Below are 23,912 nucleotides of genomic sequence, written 5' to 3'. Positions count from 1 at the left end.
TAGCAACTAGCAACGGCAGCTGGCAGTTAGGCAGTTAGTCACTTCACAAAGTCATTTTTGATTTGATCGATTTCGTGCAACAGCAACAGCAAAAGCACAGCAGCAGCAGCAACAGCAGCAGCAGCAGCAGCCATCAAGAGTTGCAGTTGCTGCTGCTGCAGTTGCAATTGCTGTTGCAGCTGTGTGAAGTGGCCAAGAAGAAGGCACATGACATGGTCTTGAACATGGACATGGACATTGAAAATGCCCGATTCCAGTCTCGTGCCAAGTAGGACACACAAGTTTAAGACTAGAGACCCTTCTCTGACCGTATGTTAATCTGCGATCAGTGAAAGAACCCGTTGAACTTTTCCATTCCCCCAAAAGAGTTTGCACAAAGAAAAATGATGGGCTGTTTGCTAGCAACAAGGACCATTTTGGAACTATCACTACTCATGTATATGCTAACATATTTTTATGGGAAAATATCGTATGATATTATATCATTTCCTTCTTGGTTTGTAGAAGAACTATCTAAAACTGAATTTGTAAATATTTCTATCATATGATAAAATAATAAAACGTTAATAAGATTTTAAAGCAACATTTTAAAACTTAGTTTTAGATAGACCTGTTCTTAAAGATTGGTTGGTAAGGATTTTCTAGTACAAAAAAACAGTAGCCAGTATAATGTCTATTTCATGAATTTTTAAAATGGAAAACAACTGATCTAAACCTTCAAAAAAAGGCATTACTTTAGGCTCTTAGACATAGAAAAAAACAGTATCCTATAATGTCTCTTTCATGAATTTTAATTACAGAAAAAAATAATCTTAACCTTCAAATAAAGGTAATATTTTGTTAGGCTCATTATTAAGTCCTCTTCTGATCTTAAAACTATTAATCGCCATAACAACCCCATGACGATCTTTTTCTTTCTGTGCACCTCTCTCTTCCCAAATTACTAGAATGCTGTCCGCTTGTGGCCCGCTCGAGCATCCAGCGGCGACTGCTTCACGCTCACTTTTCAGATACTGTATCTTGGAGTTTGTGGAACCCAAGTGGAGCGGCTTTGAGATCGGCTCCGAATCGGATTCGGCTTTGGAGCTCGGCTCTCTGTTCGTCGCTGGGGCGGAAGATCTCCACCCAGTTTTTGGATGCAGGTCTAGCGCTTTTGGAATTTTCATTGAGTAAAACCAGGCAGGATGCATCTCGCGGATCGCTCGGCTGGCGGCCCCTCATTTACCGTTCGAAACTCGTCTAGGCCAGAGTATCTGTGTATCTGTGTGAGCACGTTCGCTGGATCGCTCTACATTAAGAAAGAAGTGTATTAGCTTCGATTTATTGCATCGTTGCCTTGCCTCGGTCTCAGCCGGCGTCGCTGCCTCTGCCGGCGTCGCTGCCTCTGTCGACGTCGCTGCCGACCGTGTGGATTGTGAGTCTCGTGTGGAATCATCACTGGGGGATCGGGATCGGTTTTATATCGTTGTATATTCATTCAGAGCACCCATACACTCGCCGAAGACGTCGTCTATTTTGCGTTTTTTTTTTTTTTCTTCTGTTATGTTTCTGAGCTGTACTGCTGCTGCTCTTTTTTTTTAGCTTTTCGTTATTAGGAAATCGAAAACTGAAGCTGCGGCCGCTGCGACTGGGTCTATCATCAGTCCGTGAGACGGTCTCAAAGCTATTGGTCGTGTTGTCGCTTTTGTCGGAAAAACAGCAGCACGTAACGCTGAGCAGAAGAGATCCACTACGTAAAGCGGTCGAGACGTAACGCCATGCGATCGGTGATAACGGTAAAACATTCAAAATGAAGCGTTACCGTTTATAGTGAAGTGCAGCTAGGATCCACGAAGGATATATCCTGATTATTAAAATAAATATATCATGTGTAGATTAAAGAATATAATTCAAATTCCTAACTGTGTGAATTCCTCACTTTCATCCTAGACAAAACAAAAAAAAAGAAACTATCCCCAAAACTTCAATCTTCCTATAGACAATAAATCTATCCAACCTTGCTGTTAATCTACAATAAAAATTAGATTTTATATGCTTACACAAATCAAATCACAAATTGCTAAGGAATTCAATGGACTACGCCCCGTAGATGTTGTGATATTAAAAAACACTCACACACCCAGGTGCACCCAAGAGAGATGCATATCTATGGCCTATATATACCAGAGATCGGTGCTAAATCAATGATAACTACCCGCTTAGATCCAATTAATGCAAATTGTGACAGCGCGTAAATGCAAAGTGAGCCGAGCTGCACGGAAATCAACAACAAATGCCACCGAGACATGTGTACAGGCTGATGATTATGGGCAGACATTAAACAGACAATCCATAATGAAATTATAAAATTGAAAAGATTATAGCCCGGGCCGAGCGATCGTCGAGAGGAAACTGAAACGACTGGGAAGTGCGGAGAGATTGGATCGAAGCGGCTTGGCCGGGGATCGATGTCAACTCCGGGGAGAACTGCTCGCCAATTAAACCTAATTAAATAGAGAAATATAATAAAAAGTAATTCTACATAACTTGTATCATAAATCAGACCAGGCTGGCCAGCGCGAGTGATTGTATAAAGTGTACAAATATAAGTAAAACATACCTATATCTCAAAGTGACAACTTCCCTCGTATATACGTACAACTAAAGCTCCTAATTACCATAAATCTAAAAGTGTTATATACAATAATTTATTAAATACATTTAATCCAAATCTTTAAACTTCGAAGAAAATATTGCCAACTAGACAATATTTATAAGCAATTGTAAAAAGCCTATTTCCTGAAAACTAAACTACAAATAAGAAACAATCTTAAGCTACAAAATAAAATCCCAAAAACTGTCTAACATTTTATTCAAATCAAAAAAAAACCCGTGAAAGTTCTCTCAAGACTTTCTTTGATTCACAACCATTTCGAAAACACAACCGCAACTTATATTCCCACGCGCCGTCGGCTACCTTAACTGGATATATGCAATATATCTTATATCTTGGCCCGATCACAGGATGACTTACGCTCCACAGCAGCAGCGACAACAGCCAGCTGAAGCAACAACTATAGCCACCAGAAGATCAAATTTGTATAGCAGCCAATGCCAGACGAGTTATCAACATCCGTAAGGCCGAGAGAGGAAAAAAATCGCTGCAATAGCCGAACGGTGCTCAAATGGTGATTTCTTCCTGCCAGCGGCCAACGGATATCCGTGCGGATTTTATACCAACAACAGCAAAGGCAACGACTATAGCCGCAAACACAACAACAAGTTGTGCAATTAGAGCAGAGCTGCTCAATAAACTAGAAGAGGCTGGCAAATTGATGCTACCAAAGCGATCAGAAAAATCAAGCATGTAAGTAGGAAGATATCATTTATGACATTGGGAAAGAAACTAAATGAGAGGTGCACTAAAATTTGAACCGCAATAAAATAATATTTCTTTATAATGCTAGGAATTATTCTATATACAATCAGGCTTATACAAAAGATTTTATAGACCAGAACTATAGCTTCTTCCTTTAAGATTATTATTATAGTTTAGAAGATGATTAGAATGACTTAAACTCATAAAATCTCAAATATCAAGCCCTAAAATAATATATTCTTATAATAACCAAGAATGATCTACAGAACTTAATAGCATTCAGCTTAGTAAATAAATTCCTAAACTCTAATGAACCACTGTGGCTTAATTTAATTGATTACAATAAGCACCATCACAGGATCAACAAATATTAGACTTAATGTCAACTGGGGAACACACATTTATCACCAACAAAATTGATAGATGAATTTTAGTTTTTGGATTTTTCTGCCTCGATGCCGCAGACCCACAGCGACACGTATCCGAAAGATTCAAGGCTTCCACCGCTCGAAACTGTATTTTTCTTGTATTGTAATTGATGAATGAATGAAATTGAAGTTCGAGTAATGACGCAGCGATTTCGTTCGGCGGCATACAGATTTAGCCAGGCCAAAAGACGAGGCAAGCGAAATAGAGTTGTCCGCGCACACAAACAGGCACACTTTTTAATTTGGCAATCAAGAGAAAAAATAAATTATATAATTTTTTCCCTTTTGGCTACGCCTAAATTCACGCACTATTGGCCCACCGAACGAGTGTGGAATGTATTTTCTATAAATTCGATTGTTTCTTTAGCCAAAAGAAGAGCGTGTTTTTTTTTTTCGAAAGTGATTAATAGGTTTGACATGTTACTTTTACGCTAATTGAGCGATCAAAATCGAATCGAAATGGTGAAGGGCGAAAGGGTAGCAGCGGCGATAATGATAATCCCCGCCCCGGAATAAAACTGTCCAAAAGCGTTTATGCGTTAAATGCACGGAAATTGGCCGAATGTATCCGCCAGATGCAGATACATTGGATCCATAGGCATTGAGGCGATTAGTAGCGCCTTTCGATTTTTTTTCCCCCCCGTTTCGGAGTGAATGTTTTGGGCGCGTCTCGTGCAGAGGAGGAGTTGCCAGGGGTGGGGGCAAATTAAGCAGGTTAATTTAATTTTAAATAGAAGTCGATGGTCGGTCGGTTGGATTTTGGATTTTGGACTTTTTTGTAGTTTGGGAGTGCGGTGGCAGATGGGCGTAAAAGAAGCGCCCGAAACAGAAAAAAAATCAGATCATTAATTAAACGTTTGGAGGTTAGTGAGTGGCCAAAAAGCCAGACAGGTTGATAGAGCCAGTCCCTGTTCCAGAGCCCCAGTAATGAAGTCGCGGCTGCAAAGAGATCATTAGGCGAAGAACACGAAATAAAGCGAAGAAGTGACGAATCGAATGGACTGCGGACAGTTCAATGAAGTTCTCAAAAGGCGAGGTCCAATTTAGATTGTGTGAAGAGATCCATTCATCTATTTCCTATTACCAATATTGCTGAAGTCTTTTTAATTAGCCGTTTAGTTGGGGGGATCTAAACAATTTTAATTAATTTTTCAAAAATAATTGGAAGTACCTCAGTTTTTTTTTACTTCAAGGAGGGGCATACATTTTATCAGCTCTACCATTCTGTTAAAATATTTAAGTTGCTAAATAAGTTGAAGTAAAAAGATTACCACACCAACTAAAAAAACTAACTAAAAGCGATCCAAAAGATAACTTATTTGTGCTTTATCTGCCTCACTTTTGTTTAATATATAATATGCCTAAAACACATAACCTTCATAGGAAACATCTTCAATCGGATGTGCGAAATGATAATGACCGAGAAAATGGCATGGAAAATACCATCATCCCGAGCATTGTTAAAGTCTGTGAAAAACTTTCAAATAAATTCACATACAGCCCGTTTTTATGAGGTGGCGAGAAGAAATTATGACACTTGATCGTTCGGAGGCAGTAAGAAATTTGTTTACGCCATTAAAATGCCAATTAAAGAGTGAGCATGCTGTTGGCCCGAAAGGAAGTAAATCGAGTGAAATGAAATGTTTCAGAGATAATCTGCGAAATGATGACCATGACGCTATATATAGAGAAGTCGGGTCTGGGACGGGTCTCCGAACGGGCACTACAAAGCCTCAACCGCCAATTGCAATGGGAATCGCATGGGGGGGGATGGAGGATTGGATTGGGTTGCCCACTGGCAAGAGCGTAATCCAAGGCAGTTAATTGCGCCTTAAACCGGAAGCGATGGCTTTGATTGCGTTACACATTTTGCTGCGGCGGCCGGAATGTGCGCTGATTTTAGCTGCCCTCTCTTTCTAGCCCCCACAGGCCCTCTCTTTCTTACTCCAAACTACGTGTATTTTTCAATTTAAACTCTATTTTTCGTTGGCTTTTCGATGACGACGATGACGGTGACTTCGATAACCGCAGAGCGGCGCAATCTGAAAAACAAATCACTTTAGGCAATACAAAGTCTTGGCTCGGAATACACTTAATCCACATTCAAATCGGGGAGGGGAGGGGCCAAAGTGGCAGGGACAATGAAAGTTTGTCGAGCCATTACCGCTGCCCGAAATACGCAAATCGATTAAGTGAAAAGCGCAGGAAAATCGGGAAAAATACTATAAAAGAAAACTGAGATTACACCGAAAATATTAAGTAATAGGAAAACCTTTTTAGTTCCAAAATATATTATGACTATTAAATACTTAAGAAATAATAAAAATAAAATTGAAAGTGCAATTTCTTGAACTCATTTCTAATAGCTAAAGATTGTGTGCATTTTTTCCTGTGCTGTAAAAGATTGTCGACCAAATACAAGACCGTAGACAACTCAATAACAGAGTTTTATATAGATGCCTCGCCCTGACTTATGTAAGGCGCAATTTGCAATGCAACAATTTGCAAATGCGGCCCAGGAGATGAGTTGTATTTTAATTGGAGCGACAGTCAGCCAAAGCTTAAATGGATCGCCTCGGCAAAAATAAAAATAAAAACAAATACAAACGGTGTATGCTAAATAGCTCCAGATATACTATTAGTACTTATAATATATGCATAGGGGGGAGATAGTGAACTATCGAGTTTGCTCTGGTCTAAAGGCAGTCGCTGGGAACAGAGAAAGGTCGAGAAAATGATCACCTCGAGCAAAGTTGAGCAAATGAGCTAATAAGTGTGGAAATGGGTGGAGTATTTTTAGAGAAGCAGCATGTATATTATAATGTATTTAGATATTATAAAAAATAATGCAATTTTTAATTCATAAAAACTTCTTTGGTCTTAATTTGACTCAACACATTAATGAACAGCAGTCTTCTTTAAATTAATATAATAAATAATTGTTTTTAAAAATTGCAGTCTAATCAATTAAAACAGAAAACATTCTAAAAATGTACACTGCATCAATTTTCCTTTATAAAACGGTCTTAAATTAAGCTTAACAACAAATAGCTAATTTCTTGATCACTTAATCACCACCATTCTCTATACGACTCCTATTATTACGCATTCCCCTCCACCAAATCGCGCCATCAAAAGCCCAAGAGCCACCGATGAGATCAGATCATCAATTTAAATCACATTCTAAAAGTGTTCGAGATCAATCACAATGCCCTGACCACACCTTTCGATGGAGCCAAGCTGCCAATCATCGGTCCTATCGAGCTGCCATCTCATCGGGCTTCTGCAACTCGGCGGTGCTAATTCTCTTTCTCTAGACACCATTTATATGGCTATATGTATATATGTATACACCAGTATGTACCGAGCATTTTGTCGAGATCAAAACCTTAACGGCGCAGAAAATCTACTTAAACAACTTAATGATTACCCCACCCATTTGCAACAACAGCAACGCATATTTTGAAAGCAAAAGTAAAGTGTTTTGAAAGTAAACTACACTAATTTAAAGCTGTAAATTAACCAACTGAACAACATAGCGCTTCCAAAGATAACCTTGAATGCAATGAGAGCTTTAATTAATTGTGAGCGAGTGTGTGTGTTGGTAATAAAAAAGGTGTAAAGTAAAAGAAGTGGGGCTAATGGGCTAGAGATATCTAAGTATCCATTCTGGGGCTGCAAAATATTATAGAAGTTGTATCTAAACAGTTGTATCCCATCCAAATTGGGGCAATTTTCATGCCTTTCAGATCAGTGACAAAAAATTCCAGCCTAAGGGCAAAAGTGCATTATTTTCTGAAAAGCGTAACTTGTACTTGAAAATGAGTTGACCAATTAAAAAAAAAAATGTGCTTCAGACAGAAATAATAACAATTTTGGAGACGTTGTGTGGCTGATGATGAGTAAACACAACCGGAGCGACGCGATGATTACAATAGGAAATAATCCCACAAATTGCTTTAATATTCACTGCAAATCAAATGAAACACCAAACCGCCACCACCGAAAAAAAATAGAAAAAAAATCTCCAAAATCCCAGACAAAAGTCACCAAGTTTTCTGTCTTTCTGCCTTCTTTCTCGGCTCTTTTCTTGCTTTTCAGCTTCATTTTCAAAGCATTTAACCTTGGACCATAAAACTCGGCAGACAAAGGCAACAGCAACAACAACAACAACAGCAACTGCACATAATATGTAATCACATCGCATTGAATCTTAAACTACCTCCCCCCCGCCCATCGCATGTGTGTGAAAATTCGCATTTTTCGAGACGACAAAAAGAGCAGAGCGCAAAAAATTACAGAAATAAAAAAATCAGCCGTATATCTCGGCCTCTGATAATTGTATCGCATTTAGCTTTTGGCATATTGTTTAGCAGACGATGATATATGGGAACCCATTCCGCACAGACAGCAGGTGTACTATATGGATATGGCCAGCTCCTAACTTCTCAACTTTGTGAATTTTACCTTTGATGACGGCGGCGACTTGCGCTCTAGATATCGGCATAGGAGTAATAGAAGATGTGGTTCCATTGTCAGATCCTAAGTGGGCTAGTTTGTGGGCAATTTTGGAAGAATTCGCGTGGTTTGCTTTTGCCCTTTTTTTAGGAGTGTGGCACGGTCTGAATTGTGGGTTGACATGAAAGTGCCTCGTTTGCGGTTACGAGATGTTAGATGGTGTGCCAGGGGGAGTTTTTAGCAGATGATGAGTTGGTGGAATGAATTAGGGCCTGATTTGCTATCTCGCCCTTGACTATAACTTGAGCAAATTTTAAACGATTTGATGGTGGTTTGGGGAAGATATGTGGTTTCCGGTTTGGGTTTAGGGCAACAAAATTATTGGAATTTCTTTTAAGCAGAGGTTATAAAAAGTTAAAATTGTAAAATCTAAAAAAGAAGTAAGGGTCCCATATCTGTAAAATGTAATCGCATAAGATAATAATTTAAAAAAGGAGATTATCCTCACATTTTGTTCTTTTCAATTTTAGGTTTTAAATAACTTGTTTTAAAATAATTCATTGATGTAAAATATGTCTTCGGTGAGTACACCATATTTAATACACTCTCTTCCTTTCCATAACTCGTTAGCTTCTCAAGGAAACAACTAAGTTACCCAATGCAAATTCTAGCAAATCCCCTTTTATTGAATAAATTGATATGCAAATGGGAATGTTCTGCCATCAGGCGAACCAAATCACTTAATATCCAATCACAGACCTCTCCAGCCATTACAACTTAATGCGCCCTAATGTATGCAATTTTCGATGATAACCAGCTTCTTTGCATCTTGCACTGCAACTCGACGACGCTTGCCAATTAAACAAACGCCGTTCGGTTTTTATTTTCCTTTTGTTTTGACCGGAAGGAAATCCAATATTGCTCACGAGTAGAAATCTCGAGGCTCAGCTCTTCGGGCGATTGACCAACACTGGAGCCGTCAATTGTGATTGCCAGCGAGCTAATAGCGGCGCACTTGAAGCTTCCAGTCATGGCAATTATTCCGCAATGTGCCATGCACTGGAAAAAAAATAACGAAGTACTACAAAATTACAATATATGAAGAAAAATTTTGTATAGAATTTTAAAATGTTTGAATCATATTAAGAGCTGGTCACATAAAAATTCTAGTGTGACCTTGTTGCCTGCAGAAAACAGAATCCTCACGTAAGATGCCTATATAAATGAAAATACATTTTAGTTTGGTGCATAATTTTTTCATGTGCATAAATAGAGCGGGGTTGGGTGATGAGTTGGATGGATGGATGGATGATGGGTGGTTAATCGGCTGGGTGGCGTGTCTTGGAGGAGGGTGCAGCGTGGACACAAACAACTTGTCAGCAAGTGTGCAGCGACTGAAAATCGAGGAGGAGTCAAGGCACTTGGCCGCATCCGCAGATGAAGCCAGGGTCCAGTCTCACCTCGGTCCCAGCTCCAGCATCGTTGGCTGCATCGGCAATTGGAGCACTTTCACTTTAGGCCGGCAAAAGCCAAAGCCAGATCGGTATTTGCTCTTTGATTGGTGCTGTTGTTAGAGGGGCTACTTGCCGTGGCTACTGATGATACACTTCCTTGGAGAGAGTGAAGTGGATGCCCGTATGCATATTAAGATGCTTTGATAATGATTACGGCTGCTGCTGAAGATTGTCTTTTAGGTTGTTAAAACTTTAAAGTGGAAATCACAGAAACAACAACATTTTAAATGGCTGTTAAGTTAGAGCAATGTTTTCTAGTTGTAAGAAAAAAGGGGTTAAGGTGAATTTGAAAACCATCATTAGGTTCATAACCTAAAATTAGTTTTAATAGTTAGTTCTGAGTTTTTAGTGACAAATATTTTAAATACTAAATTTGCTTAGGTTTTATTGCTGTAATTGGTATTATTAATCATATTACTTTTAAGTACTATAACATTTTTATAATTCAAAAGACTTTGGCTTTTGCACTTTTATATAACATTGTATCATATCATATTTCATCATAAGCAAGATGATAAAGAGGTCCTATGTCTGTAAAATTATTATTATCTGTTTTTTAACTGAAAGGATCCTTTTTACTTCAAGTACCATAAAAATAATTGAATACCAAAGACGGTTGAAGGGAAAGATGGCAATTTTTTATATATAACTCCCACTTTTAGAAGTCCTTTTTTGCTATGTCCCATATGTACCTAGTGTATTCCATCTTCGTCCATCCTATGTGAAATACACCTTCATTCTCTTGGCCTGGCTACTGTTTTTTGTTATTGTTGTGCCTGCCACTGGTTGTCGTTGTTGTTGACTGTTGCCAGTTGTTGTTGCTGTTGCTGGTTGTTTGGTGTTTGCTACTTTGGTGTTTTTGTGTTTGTTGTTTTGTGTCGGGGCGCACGTGTTTGAACGGTAGCATGTGTCAGGCAATGATAGGTTGGAGCTCAGCCTCCACTCGGATCGGTTTGGATCGGATTGGGATCGGGATCGGGTCGGATCGGCGGCAATATAATTAGGCCTGCAGCGGATCGCTCCGACATGTGGACACTTTGGATGTGCGCAATATTTCATGCTTATGACCAAAAAAAAAGGCGCTCGTTGCCTGCCATGTTACAGTTAGGTTTCCTTTTTTTTTTTTTGGTCTTACCTCCATTGTTCCAACGCCCGCTAGATCGGAGGCTCCTTGGAGTCCGGCAGGCAGATATATATATAGGTATAAATTGCAATATATATATAGAGTTATAAAGAAAAAAAAAAAACAGAGTCTTGGGGCAGCGCAGTGCAAACACACAAAAATGGCCAAGACAACTTTCTTCTTCCTCTCTCAGGTGCAAACTGGTTTACTTATGATGTGAATGTTGATATGGTTTCTTTTCAATTTTTTTTTTTTGCTTCTTTCTTCGGCCCCTGGGCTGCTGCTTCTATTTCGATGGTTTTAATAGAGCTTATATGACAAACTGAAAAAGAAGAAAAAAGTAAGCAGAAAACTGGCCAAGGAGGAGTTGCAGTTTGGCTATCGCTTTCAACTAGAACAAGCTTGACTGGCTTGGATGTGTCTGCAAATGTTGGCTTATAAATAATTGTATCATTTGGCCGGGCTCGAGTGTGTGGTAATAAATCGAAATCAAACTGCTCACATGGATGTACGTACTATATGTATACCCACACAGACACTTTGCCAGCTGGCTGGATGAAGAAATAAAAATCTAATTAATTGCATCAAAAATGCTGAGCTGTTGAAAACGTTTAGGCAATCAAATAGAGCAGTTTATTTACCCCCCTCTCTTATTTAATTTTATTTAGCCTGATTTGTGAACTGCTCCAATCCACTTCGCAGCGATCGATGAAGTCGTGAAATGTGGCATTATTTCGTGGCTGCTTTTTCAATTAAATATTTGAATACCTTGCCTGGATGAGTGTTTGTACTGTGTTTTAATTTTTGTATTTTTTTTTTTTTTTTGGGTCCGTTGTCCGTTAGCCTGGTCATATGGGCACTTTCAAAAATTTCGCCATTCACTCTTTTGGCTCGGCCTGTGGTTCGGTGGTTGGCTGTTTGGGTGGGTGGATGTCGCGGTGGTTGTCTGATATACGGATGCACATCTGGCCAAAAGGAGTTTTGCCTCCATTTACTCTTGTTGTCGGCTTTCAATTAGTTGAGGAGGCTTCATTAGGAGTAAGGGACTTAGAGCAGACAAATACTTAAAAGACATTTATAAGCAGTCTAGGTACCCTTCAAAATAATGGTAAGGCCTGACTTAAAACTATGTTTTTTATCAATTAGTTTTTAACAAATTGGCAAATAACCGTCGAAAATCATGGATGTACTATATACTATGGTTGTTTTAAAAAGTCCAAACGTTTTACAGCTTGGAGGTCTATAAACAATATATAAATATTTCTATTATAAAAATTAAATATGATTTTTTCATCCTTACCTCCCGAAAGACGTCTTCTCTTACTTAATTAAAATGATGCTAATACAATATTATAATTATCATCACCTACAAGGTAATTTGGTATTTTTTTAAACAATATTTGCAATGACCTTCTTTTTAAGTTCCATGACATATGTTATGCATATATTTTTGCAAGCAAATATACTTTAATCTACTCAAAACAAATTATACTTCTCTCTTCCAAAAGACTTAAACAAATACAGGTGATTCCATTTGAAAGAGATCATTCCACATTTGAAAGTATTCACTTTTATCACCTCACACAAGATGGACCATAGAAAATACACTTTATCGCAGCCGAATCATTGGAAAAGCTAGGCCTTAGGCTCTGGCAAATATTTAACCCAGCTAAATCGTTATAAATCAATCCCGGCATCCGATAATTACCGAGTGTGGCCATTGATTATCTCTGGGCTCTTAACTGGCACCTCCGAAATTCAATTGAGCTGTATTTCATGCATTCCAAACATTTGCCCAGCTCACTGGCAATAAAACTAAAATCCAAAGACCCGCAAAACACGAATTTATGGGCCCCACTGTCCGTTTGTCCGTCATTTACAAATGATCCGGTGCGAAAAAGAGACCCCGAGCTTACAGGGACATAAAATTACCCAAGACTGGCTGAACTAAACTGATTTTTGCACCCAAAAAAAAAAAAAAACAGCAAGAAAATACCAAAAAAATAAAAAATAAAAGAAAAGGGGAGAAGAAAATCTCAATTATTTAGGCTGAGCATTTAGCCAGAGTGGAGTTAACTGGTTGGTCGTCTGCATGTGTGCTAGTTATATAAAGATAAAGTAAGAAATAAAACATCGCAAACTATAACAAACAACAGGATGCAGTCAGCCAGCGGCGAGGCAGCCAACTGGTCTATGTTTTAATTTTTGCCTTTTTTCTCTTCATTTTCCCCTCGATTTTTTTTTTTTTTTTGGAGCATTGGGAAAGCACTTGCTTGGCATACGTAGAAAAATTGTTTTCGATACACTTTTCGACATTCATTCATTCGGCGGACCAACGACCGACCGGCTGGCTCCTCAAGTTGCCGATGCCGATGCCGATGACGATGGCAATTGCAATTGCGGCAACTTTTAGCTAGCTGCTAGTTTGTTGGTTTCGTTTGGAAAATTGAAACAATTTCCGATGTCACTCTCACTTTTTATTTCACCTGACGACGAGTTGCAGCCAATCTAGACAACCAGATATGTAACGACGATGGACGACGACGACCACAAGACGTGATTTGGAGATGTGTTTGCTCTCTGTTGCAACTGTCGCTGCTGCTGCTGCTGCTGCTGCTGCTGCACTTGTTGTGTCCAGCGTGGAAAAAGTGGTACAGATTGCACTAAAGTCCCAGCACCAGCTTCAGTTCCAGCCTCACAGCATCATCATCATTATCGCCGTCGTCATCATCTGCTGACTCCCCAAAAACGCATCCACGGCAACGAGTGCAACATCTGGAGCTGCTGTTGCATGTTGCTGCTGCAGAAGTTGCTCTCGTTGATGAGTTGCATAGTTCGCCACGGCAACTGGGACCTCTTAAGGGTTTTGGTGTGAGGAGCACTGTTCCTGACAAGCCATCATTTATGCCTAAGTCAGAGAGCAAATTTAGCAGGGGACTTTACGAGTTGCAGGTGGAAAATCTCAAATTTGCAGATAAAACTGCCTGAATCCTAAACTGTTTATTTGTTTTGGTTTTAACTAATTTTATAAAATTATCCTATATATATTAAATAAATATATAGCTTTTAAAAATGTCCTTAAAACTAATAATTATATTTTACTTCATCCTTTATTTATTATCAATCAATTTATATTATGTATTTGTAAAATTTCAACTTTTATCCCAACTCTTTTAAAAACGATTTGGTAAAAGTTCTTTTGAAATAGTGACATTTAGGTCACCTTCCTTTATATTGAATATTGAAAACTCCAATTATAATTACTACCTAAAACTGTTAAACTAATTAATATGTATTACAACAGTGAACAGATATCATTAGTACTGATGATGATGATGATGAAGACATAACATCTCAAGCTAATCTAAATTTTTGATGATGCTATCGCTCGTGTATCAACATTTTTTGTTACTCCTCGAATTGGTAAAATATTCAATCAACCAATAAATGCCATCGCTGATCTGGTGAATGATCTTGGGTATTAATCTCTTCTATCTGAAGCATTTCGCATTAGCTTTATTGCCCGTGCGTGTCTGTCTCTTTCCTTTTCTGTTTGTTTGTTTGTCGCTGGATGTTTGTTGTGACGCTTTTGGTATCAGGTTGCCATTGCCTCGTTAGAGAGTCGGTATGAGTGTGTGTGTGTGTGTTAGCCGCTATCCTGCCAGCCGCATTGCAAGTTGCCAGTTGCAAGTTGCTGGTGTGCAGATGTTGCTGCTTGGACTGATGTAACAAGGTTTAATTTTCCATTTCAGTGAGCGGCTCGCTTTGGAGATTTTTACTCTCGTTTTTCATTGTGTGTCGCCGGCTTTGGCTTGGTTTTCCTTTTAGCCAAGTCTTAGTCTTGGCTTTGCTTGTGGTTTAGTTGCGCTTGATAATGCTTTTGGCTCTTGCTATCGCCGCTGCTGAAGCGCGACTGCATCGAATGATTGTCATGATTATAACGATAATTATGCGGCCAGCATTTAATAATCATCATGCCGCTGCTGATGACGGGGGTTCGTCTGGGATTGGACAAAGCTAATTTCGGACTACCCGTAGGATTCCTGGTCTATAACTATGCTTCAGTTACAGTGCAGCACTGAGGAAAATGCACTCTTTTAACCCTCATAAAAAATTGATACTTTGATTTTTATGTGCAATACACTTTAGACAGTTTAGGATACCAAATATAATTATATAATATTTTTTATAACTAGTCCTATTTTTATATATATTTTAGATTTCTATGTCATACCGTTTTTGATGCGGATTGATCTTTCTTTTGCGATTGCGCTTTATTTTATATATAGGTGATATAGGTGATAGATCCCCCACTCGGGTTAAAAAGTATATGTAATATTTATTTCATTTTACATTTTTTTATTTCTACTCAACAATTTTTTTTTAATGCCCCCCACCATAACCAAATTCTGGATCCGCCACTGCATGGTAATAGAAAAGTAGTATGGTCTTATTACCATTTAAAAAAGTGGAATTTCAGAGAGTACCACTTGCTTTTTAAATATTTAAAAAATCCTAAGGCTATAACAGAGGACTAAACAATTATTTACAAAAATGTTAAACCACAGGATGGATAGTTTTAAACTATTTCCTCAGTGCAGTTGCAGTTGCAGTTGCAATACCGTACTAGCAACATTGTCAACGGCAACAACATCTCCTCCGCTGGACATTTTTGCCAATCTGGAGCGCCGTTTTCCATCGTCGCCATCGTCTGTCTGCCTGACTGCGTTTTTCGCGGTTTTACAACTTTGATTTCACTTTTCTTTGCCAACATGCGACGCCGCTTGCGGGATTTTATTCGTAGTTTTCGTACTCGTACTCGCATTTGTATCTGTATCTGTGGCTTTGGCTGTGCATCTGCAGCCGTACCTGTATCTGAATCTGTATCCGTACCTTCACCGTCCGTTTCTTGAACTGTTTGCTTCATTGCTCTCGTTGTTGTCGTCCGCTGTCGCTTGGCTTAAACTTTGTTACTCTTTAATTGGTTTTTTTTTTGTTTACCATTTTATTTTCTTCTTGGCTTTCGCAGGCATCCGCTTAAAGGTGATGATCGCGTCGCCGATGATGATGCAGTGTCGTCCAGCTTAAGAGTCGTCTCATAATTGTCAAAGGCTTTGGCACATTTGCAACAAATTATAAAACACATTGCGTCTTTTCGGCAGTGATGTCTGGGATTTTACTTTTGACAAGCAAAAATCATATGAAAGGTGTTGACGCTTCAGGTGCAACATGAGTTTAATTGGCTCAGTCATTCATTATTTAGGATTTCACTCGGAATTCATTGCTTTAGAGCTGGCAAAACGTAAATAAGCAATACCATCAAAAATATAAATTGTATTGGCTATAATAGTTATTATCATGTTTTGCCAGCTTCAATTTGTTCAAACTCGTTTCCGTTCAATAAAGCATTGATAATTTACCAGTTGCCGGTTAAGCTAATATTAGCAAATTGTATAAATACCAAATATTCTTAAATATTTGAGGAGGTGTTAACCTAGCAATGTAATGCTTAACTTATAAGTAGGTCGATAGTTATTTGCTGAAGCCATAAATTAGCACATGTATTTGTATAAAGTAAAATACGATTTATTTAGAGCTTTAATAATATTAAGCTTCTGTAATTCAATGACAATTTTATCTTCAAAAATCTCAAAGTGATTTCCCCTTAAAGAAGTTCCACTTAAAAACCCCCTGATTGTTGCGTTTATAAATGCAGCACTCTTTTAACGCATTCCCAAGCTCTAATTACAGTTTTGTAACAATAATTTTCAACTCTATACCACCGCAGACAACAAATCAAAGGCCGTAAATGCGGCTAATTAACTTTTTTGGCAACACGGCCAGCCAGCAACAACAACAAAAGGCAAAAGGCAATTTGTTGTCGCCAGACGATCGCTAAATACTGCAACAACAACGTTAAGCCAACAAATGCAACAATAACAACATCAGCGACGACAGCAGCAACCCACGAAAATGTCTCATGAAAAATTCTGTTCTAGATAGAAGAACAGAGCTCCATAGATCAACGCGCCCACCTGAATGCAAGTTGTCTGTTAAAGTTGTTGCAGTTTCTGTTGCTGTTGCAGTTGGCAAATATGCAACTTTTGTTGCTGTTGCTGTTGCTGTTGAGTTCGGTTCACATGATGGGTTGAGGAGTTGGGGATATCTTTTAGGTCTTTACTTGGCGTGCCATCTGCCCAGAGTGGAGCTTAAGTTTATGCACAGCGCAAAAAAACGTTCTTAGCATATGAAATAATATCTCAGATCCAACATAGATTGCTGATCTATTTTATTTTCTTAGTTCCGAAGATTATATTTCGACTTTATAAAGACATAGTTAAAATATTTAGATATTAAGATATATTTTCTTGTTAATTTCTAGATTAAACGATTATTATAATACATTTTATAGGTGGTTCATTTAGAATCATAATTTATAATGTGTAACATTTAAAAGTCTTAAAGTTTCTTTATAAATATTTGATATTACTTTTTTAAAAATATTTTAAATTAATTTTTATCCAACCTTTTGTTCAAAGATATTAAAACACGTGTACCCGTTTTGTCTTATGGATAAAAATGTTAAGATCTTTATTAAATAACTCATTAAATCTATAATGTGTTAGCTAACCTCTGTTTTTCGTTCAGTGTAAGCCGCCCTCTTTCCTTCGGCCCACGCATTTTTCATTGACTTGCACGCACCTTCAAGCGATGTCGGACGACCTCCACACGAGGTGCCACTGTACCCCACTTCCTACCTATCACCTCCCCCCACCTCCTCCCCCCGTCGAGGTGTGTGTTTAGATGTTTGCCTGCCCGTCTGTTTGTCTTACATAATCGTCACTCTAGATACCGTTAAGTTTTTTGTTAATTTTCATGACTTCTTTTTCTTGTCGGTTTTTCAAGTATTTTTCCACCCTAAAAGATCAGACAATAGAACAATTGTTTAAACATTTCGGAGGCCCCCCTTCATTTTCGAGGTTTTTGGCATTGCGGCAAAAGAATCCAAAAAGAGAAAAAAATGAGAAGAAAATAACCAAAAATGGTCCAGAAAGATGTTCTTTGGGTTGCCAAACAGTTGGCAATGTATTATTATTAGTTTGGCTGGTATGCGAACACGCCCATCTTGACGTACATGGAATTTCCACCGACATATAGAGCGTATTGACCGATCTGGCACAGCTGCCAAAAGTCGAGCCCTGTGACGCACCCAGGGCACTGGGTTTATTTAGGTCTGGAATCCAGACTCTGGATTTAAAATATGTCCAGAGGCGTCATCTTTCAGGTTTAAGTAAGCAACATTTTTTTTAGATAAACCAAAAGCTGTTGAAAATATCATTAAAAATTCAGATTTCCGTCACTATTCTTATTATTATTATATTTAATAGTTTAAATATTTATAATACTTATTATCATAATTAATAATAACAACTATAATCAGCTTTTTCAGTTATAATAGTTAAAACTACAAACTTACAGCAGGCTTTTATTTAAGATAAACCAAAAAGTGTTAAAAATATAATATAAAATCTTATTTAATTCTGTTTTCTGCCACTATTATTATTATTATCGTTGTATTTAATAACTCAAATTTTTATAATATTTAATGTTTTTATAACCACTATTATATTAAATAATAATAGCTTAATAATGGGCCTTTTCATTTATAATAGTTAAAACTATAAGTTTACAGAAGGCCTTTATTTCAACGCTACTTTTAAGATGATGGGCGAAAAATAAGAGTTAATCATTTTCCATCTGCTTTTCCTTTCAGGTATATAACAACTGTAAAACGAAGGCAAACTTAAATCAGAAATATTTTGGGCGCTTTGGAAAACAAAGGCGAACCTAGAACCCACCCCATAAAACTTGAAACCTACAACCGAAAAGCCTGGGCAATCAATCGAACCGCCAATCAATCAATCAAGCCAGAGGAAAAGCACAGGAAAACGGAGGAAAAACTCGGTTACGGCCCGTGAGCGACTTATGAGAGTTATGAGAGAGAAAGACCACTCACCAAGAAAGATGCTTCCTAGCCCGAAACAGGGCTGCGTATACCCTGCCTTAGGATTAATACCCACATCGTATATATCACACGTACCTTATGATCTGGCCTCCTCGGCGGCGGCAACATCCTCGTCATCATCGTCCTCCTCGCCGACGACGACAACAACAACATCGACCAGGCTGCAGCATCATCATCAGCAGCAGCAGCAACATCAGCACTCCCACCAGCAACATCAGACGTTAAATCAGCATGCCAAGGGCAAGAGAAGAAGCAGTTTCGATCAGCCGTTGGATCTGCGATTGGCCCACAAGAGGAAGACGGATTTGGCGGATCAAGGACCTCTGGAGGATGAGAACAGTAACCTGATAATGTTCGCCAGCGAACTGGCAGTGGCCCAGCAGAAGGAGAAGGAGCTGAACAACAATCATATAGCTGCCTCGCTGGCCGATCTGGGTTTCGATATGAGTCGAAAAATGTTGAGGGCCTTGAGAGAGGGTGGTGCTGCAGGAGGAGGAGTAGGAGGAGGTGGAGGAGGTGGGGGTGGGCCACCCACTGCACCGCCCTTAACACCACCGCAATGTTCGATTCCCGCCGTACATCCCACTCTCCTGGAAGCCATGACCAAGAACTTGCCCCTGCAGTATCGCAATGTGTTCGCTGGGGTTCTACCTGGCAAGGTGACCAGTCCGGTGGCCTCTAGTAGTCCCACGGGCAGCGATTTTCCCTTCAGGCATCCGCTCAAGAAGTGCGAACTCACCTGGCCACCGCCCACTGAGCAGCTGCAACTGGAGCTGCCCCATCCGAATCCCAAGCTGTCGCCTGTGCTGCCGCATCCGCAACTGCAGGACTATCAGACCAGGAGGAAGAATAAGGCCAGAACAGCTGCCACGGGTGGCAGCGCTGCCGCTCCGAATCTGCCGCAACGCAATAAAGATCGGTATACCTGCAAGTTTTGCGGCAAGGTCTTTCCGAGATCGGCGAACCTGACGCGGCATCTGAGAACCCATACGGGCGAGCAGCCGTACAAATGCAAATACTGCGAACGTTCCTTTAGCATTTCCTCGAATCTGCAGCGCCACGTGCGGAATATCCATAACAAGGAGCGGCCCTTCAAGTGTGAGATATGCGAGCGTTGTTTTGGCCAACAGACTAATCTGGACAGGCACCTCAAGAAGCACGAATCGGATGCGGTGTCCCTGAGTGCTTTGTCCGGCGTCAGCGAACGGATACACTGCATCCGAAGATTCTGCGAGAATCCCACAGAGGAGTCCTATTTCGAGGAGATACGCAGCTTCATGGGCAAGGTCACCCAGCAGCAGCAGCAGCAGCAGCAACAACAGCAACAGCAGCAGTTGGAGCAACACGATCAGCTGCAGCAGCAACAGCATCAGTCAACAGCAACATCGGCGGCCAGTTCGTGTTCCTCGTCGCGGGACACGCCCACATCCTCGCAGGAGGAGGCGGACAATGCGGCTGCCACTTCGACGGCAGAGACGGCAGCAACATCGTCCAGCAGAGACCAGGAGGAGGAGGATTCGCAGCCCATACTGGAGCTTAAGAAGACCCTGACCTCCAAGCTCTTTCCCACAGCAGCAGCAGCGGCCATCACGCCACCAGCAACATCCATCAAGGAAGAGGTACCCTAACTACAGAACAGCACTTTCTACAAACAAATTTCCTATAGCCAGAGCAGCCAGCAGGAGATCCCTAAACTATGTCTAACATCTAGCTGAGGAGCAGATCCCTAAAACTATGTCTAATATCTAGCTGTAAATAAATATATACCTAAAACCCCTAAATGTTCTACAAACCGTGTAAATCGAATTGTACAAATCGAGAATTGGCAGATCCATAAATATATGTATGTGCATAACTATTATTAGATTCGTCTTAAGCATTGGTATTCTTTTGTACATATACAAGCGTGACACGACGAAAAATGTATGAAAAATAATGACAAACAAAACAACGCGCCCACTGTTTAAATAAAAAAAGTTACAAGTTTTTGAAATTACAAAAGTTTCGAATTTTTACTGGGTCAGATTTGGAAGAAATTTAGTTTAAACTAAAAAATCATCATGAATCATTTAAATATAACTCACCGACACGTTCGAATTTTTCGTCGCATCAGAATGCAAATGATGCCAAACTCCTGAACCGGAAATAGCCAAACCCATGAGACGGGACTGTATTTCCGGCTGCTTCTATGATTTTACATTAAATATCAGTACAGAGCTTTAGCATGGAAACCAACCAATCTGGTTCGTGCCTATGCTTAGTTTACACTGTACATAAAACTGTAATACAGAAATGTATATCTACATACTTTTTTTTTATTACAAGAAAAACCGTTACAACACACACAGTGTAATAATAAATATGTGGGAGAAAAAAAATGTGGAATTCATTTTAATTAAAAATTAAATTAAAAATGAATTATTAATTAACGTGTACACATATTTTGTAGTCTAATACTACCATTGCCACATTTGTAGAGACCACAATGGCTAAGCCTTTCCTATGATTGGTCCAAAAGATTCCGTAGAGAAGTGATCAAAGTCAAAGCCTTTGTACGTTGTAAATACACGAATATTTAAAGTATTTACTTGTACATCATTCGAACGGCGCAGAAGAACTTGTAAGACACTCGCAGAAACTAAAAAAATTTTAAGAAAATAAAATGCAATATAATTTACAGACCATGTTGGTAACTTACAATGCTCATAGTTTCAATAGACACGTTCAGGATTACTGTAGCGTTTAGACATATGGGCTTCCGAGCCCGCAGAGACAAGAGTATTAGCATTTTTCGAAATTGTGGCTCGGCCTCCGTCCAATTCATTTCATAGACTGCAAGTCTCACATTTTCACTCTGAAAATATCAGGGTTAAAGTGGAAAAGTTAAGCAAAATTATTTTTAAAAGACCGCATTGATCAACATCTGACTGAAGGAGCACAGGAGAAATATCTCGACAAGGGCGGAAACCAGGAGAAGCACCTGCTTGCAGAAATGTTCGGGGCTGAAATCAATAGTTAACTGAAATCCCACAAGGCAGACGAGCCACGAGGAGGCCATAAAGTTAAGCAGCAAGGGAACTCCAAAGACCGCATTTATAAGATCGGTCAATCTGCAAGATAAATGTATATTGAGTTTAAAAGTAAAATGGTGAAGCAATAGGACTAGGACTAGTTACCAACCCGAGTATTTTAATGTGATAGACAATCAAGGACCGCAGCTCCTCCATTTTATTACTCGTTTCATCAACCCTGCCATGTCTTCGAATCCTGAACTCCCTGAGAGCCTTGGAAAGCCTATCGAAGTACATCGTGACCTGAAAGACCATGGCAAAGATCATAAGGTCGCAAGACATGTTTCCGCATGTGGCGGCATAACCGGAGAGCGACTGCCCCACGTAGGTCATGTAGTATTTCCACGATCCACGCCAGTCCCAAGGAGCGTAATCGAAAAAGGGCAGTGATTGCTTTGCATCTACCGATCGAAGCCACAACCTCTGAAAGGCGTATATAACAATGGCCGACAGACTGTGGGTAAAAAACATGGCCATCATGAGTACTGAAAAGCATTTTGTAAAGAGGTGACAACGTTTCAAGTAAGTCTTCACAGCAAACTGCTCCTGTTCCATTTCGTTAAACTGTGGAAAGCAGGACTCTAGCCTCCTGACGAGAGTGGTCAATTTCTCTTTCTGCATCACCACAGTGATTATTTTAAGCACGCCGGTGACCGTAAATGTGATATATCCGCATAAGATACAGCCCTCAAGAACGTCGTTATTTTCACGAAAGGAAATCACCGTAAATAAGACGGTCTCTGTCACTGTTATGACTAAATTCGCCATTAGTAACAGGAAGTATACATAAAACCATAGGCCGGGATTTTGATCAGTTCCGTAGGGAACTATACCCAAGGTTTTGTACAAAATCACGGGCCATCTCAAAAAATCTCCGACGACGTAATAAGCGTTTTTTGGCTTTTTCACAGACTTCACCGGTCGGCCAAAAATTTTTTGTTTTAGAAAACCAATCATTTTGAACTGGATTTTACTACACAATGAAGCATACACAAAACTGTTTTGAGCTTTTATAGGCCTGTTCTCAACGGCAGAAACCACAAACTCTTGTTTTGCCTTCAATTAATTACATACACTGACTGAAAATGCTTCAGGAGCATGGAAAGGGTTTCAGTTTTTTCAATTAACTTTCAGGACTTAAACATGGAAATGTTGTAACTCTGATAAGTTATTCAAAAGGTAATAAAAAATGTATGACACAGAAATAACTTTAGCTTTAAGTCGTGTAATTAATGTACATGAAAATGCTTCAGGGGCATGGAAAGGGTTTCAGTTTTATCAATTAACTTTCAGGTCTTAAACATAAAAATCTTTGTTCTAACTATTATAAGTTATTCAAAAGGTAATAAATGGAGTATATAAAAATGTATATTGATGTACCTTAGAAAATTACGCTGAATGGACTCACCGTGATTTTATGGAACATCCGATTTATATATTTAAAAGAAAACCCTGTTTTTTAGTCTGCAGTGTTCTTTTGAAAACTTTTGCGGTTGATCAGATGTGTTTTGTTGGCGAAACAATTCATTATGAATTATTAATTGAAAAACAAGAGAGAACGCTATAATTAGTTCCTCGACTTTCAGATACCCGTTAATCGGATAGCGGCGGTTACATAAATTGACCATTAATTTTTAATTCATGCTCCTTGTTATAAAAGTTTTGGCTTGTTGACGTGTACTGACAAGCAAAACTAATTAATACTTACATTTAGAAAACATATTTTTTCCCAGTCTTATGAAAACTTTTGTGGTTAGTCAGATGTGATTTATTGGCAAAACAATTCTTTATTAAATATTAATTGAAAAGCAACGTCACTGAAGGGCAACAATAAATATATATATATATAGATATAAAGTAGATTAGACGTTTCACAAATTCGATCGGAAAATTAAACAAATCAATCGAATTTTAAAAATCTGATAACAGCTATT

General features: G+C 39.1%; 2 protein-coding genes across 4 annotated transcripts; one reads left to right on the top strand and one right to left on the bottom strand.

The window, feature by feature from the left end:
* Positions 1-1,630: 1,630 nt before the first annotated feature.
* Positions 1,631-20,688, top strand: LOC119546003 (histone-lysine N-methyltransferase MECOM). The gene is made up of 2 exons (XM_037852004.1): positions 1,631-3,346; positions 18,656-20,688. Exon 2 carries the CDS (start codon positions 18,868-18,870, stop codon positions 20,533-20,535), a length of 1,668 nt encoding a protein of 555 aa, XP_037707932.1. The 5' UTR covers positions 1,631-3,346; positions 18,656-18,867; the 3' UTR covers positions 20,536-20,688.
* Positions 20,689-21,415: 727 nt separating this feature from the next.
* Positions 21,416-23,447, bottom strand: LOC119546005 (odorant receptor 67a-like). 3 transcript variants are annotated; one of them, XM_037852008.1, is made up of 5 exons: positions 23,387-23,447; positions 22,088-22,221; positions 21,816-22,017; positions 21,606-21,761; positions 21,416-21,545 (listed from the first exon to the last, which is right to left on the bottom strand). In XM_037852008.1, the coding sequence occupies exons 1-5, from the start codon at positions 23,402-23,404 to the stop codon at positions 21,492-21,494; spliced, it is 564 nt and encodes a 187-aa protein (XP_037707936.1). In that variant the 5' UTR covers positions 23,405-23,447; the 3' UTR covers positions 21,416-21,491. The 3 variants fall into 3 exon arrangements, with proteins under 3 accessions (XP_037707936.1, XP_037707935.1, XP_037707934.1); XM_037852007.1 differs by having other exon boundaries at positions 22,088-22,432; positions 23,387-23,424; XM_037852006.1 differs by lacking the exon at positions 23,387-23,447 and having other exon boundaries at positions 22,088-22,940.
* Between the last annotated feature and the right edge of the window lie 465 nt (positions 23,448-23,912).

This window comes from Drosophila subpulchrella, chromosome 2L (genome assembly GCF_014743375.2).
Source record: "Drosophila subpulchrella strain 33 F10 #4 breed RU33 chromosome 2L, RU_Dsub_v1.1 Primary Assembly, whole genome shotgun sequence".
NCBI lineage: Eukaryota > Metazoa > Arthropoda > Insecta > Diptera > Drosophilidae > Drosophila > Drosophila subpulchrella.
This window is presented reverse-complemented; position numbering and strand designations above follow the sequence as displayed.

Bases quoted from the DNA above. Each gene is read 5' to 3' on its own strand.
- LOC119546003 (XM_037852004.1), top strand. From the start codon at position 18,868: ATGAGAGTTATGAGAGAGAAAGACCACTCACCAAGAAAGATGCTTCCT.
- LOC119546005 (XM_037852006.1), bottom strand. From the start codon at position 22,935: ATGATTGGTTTTCTAAAACAAAAAATTTTTGGCCGACCGGTGAAGTCT. The intron at 22,018-22,087 runs GTTGGTAACTAG...TTTATCTTGCAG, and splicing joins TATCACATTAAAATACTCGG to ATTGACCGATCTTATAAATG. The intron at 21,762-21,815 runs GTCTTTTAAAAA...TGATATTTTCAG, and splicing joins GTCAGATGTTGATCAATGCG to AGTGAAAATGTGAGACTTGC.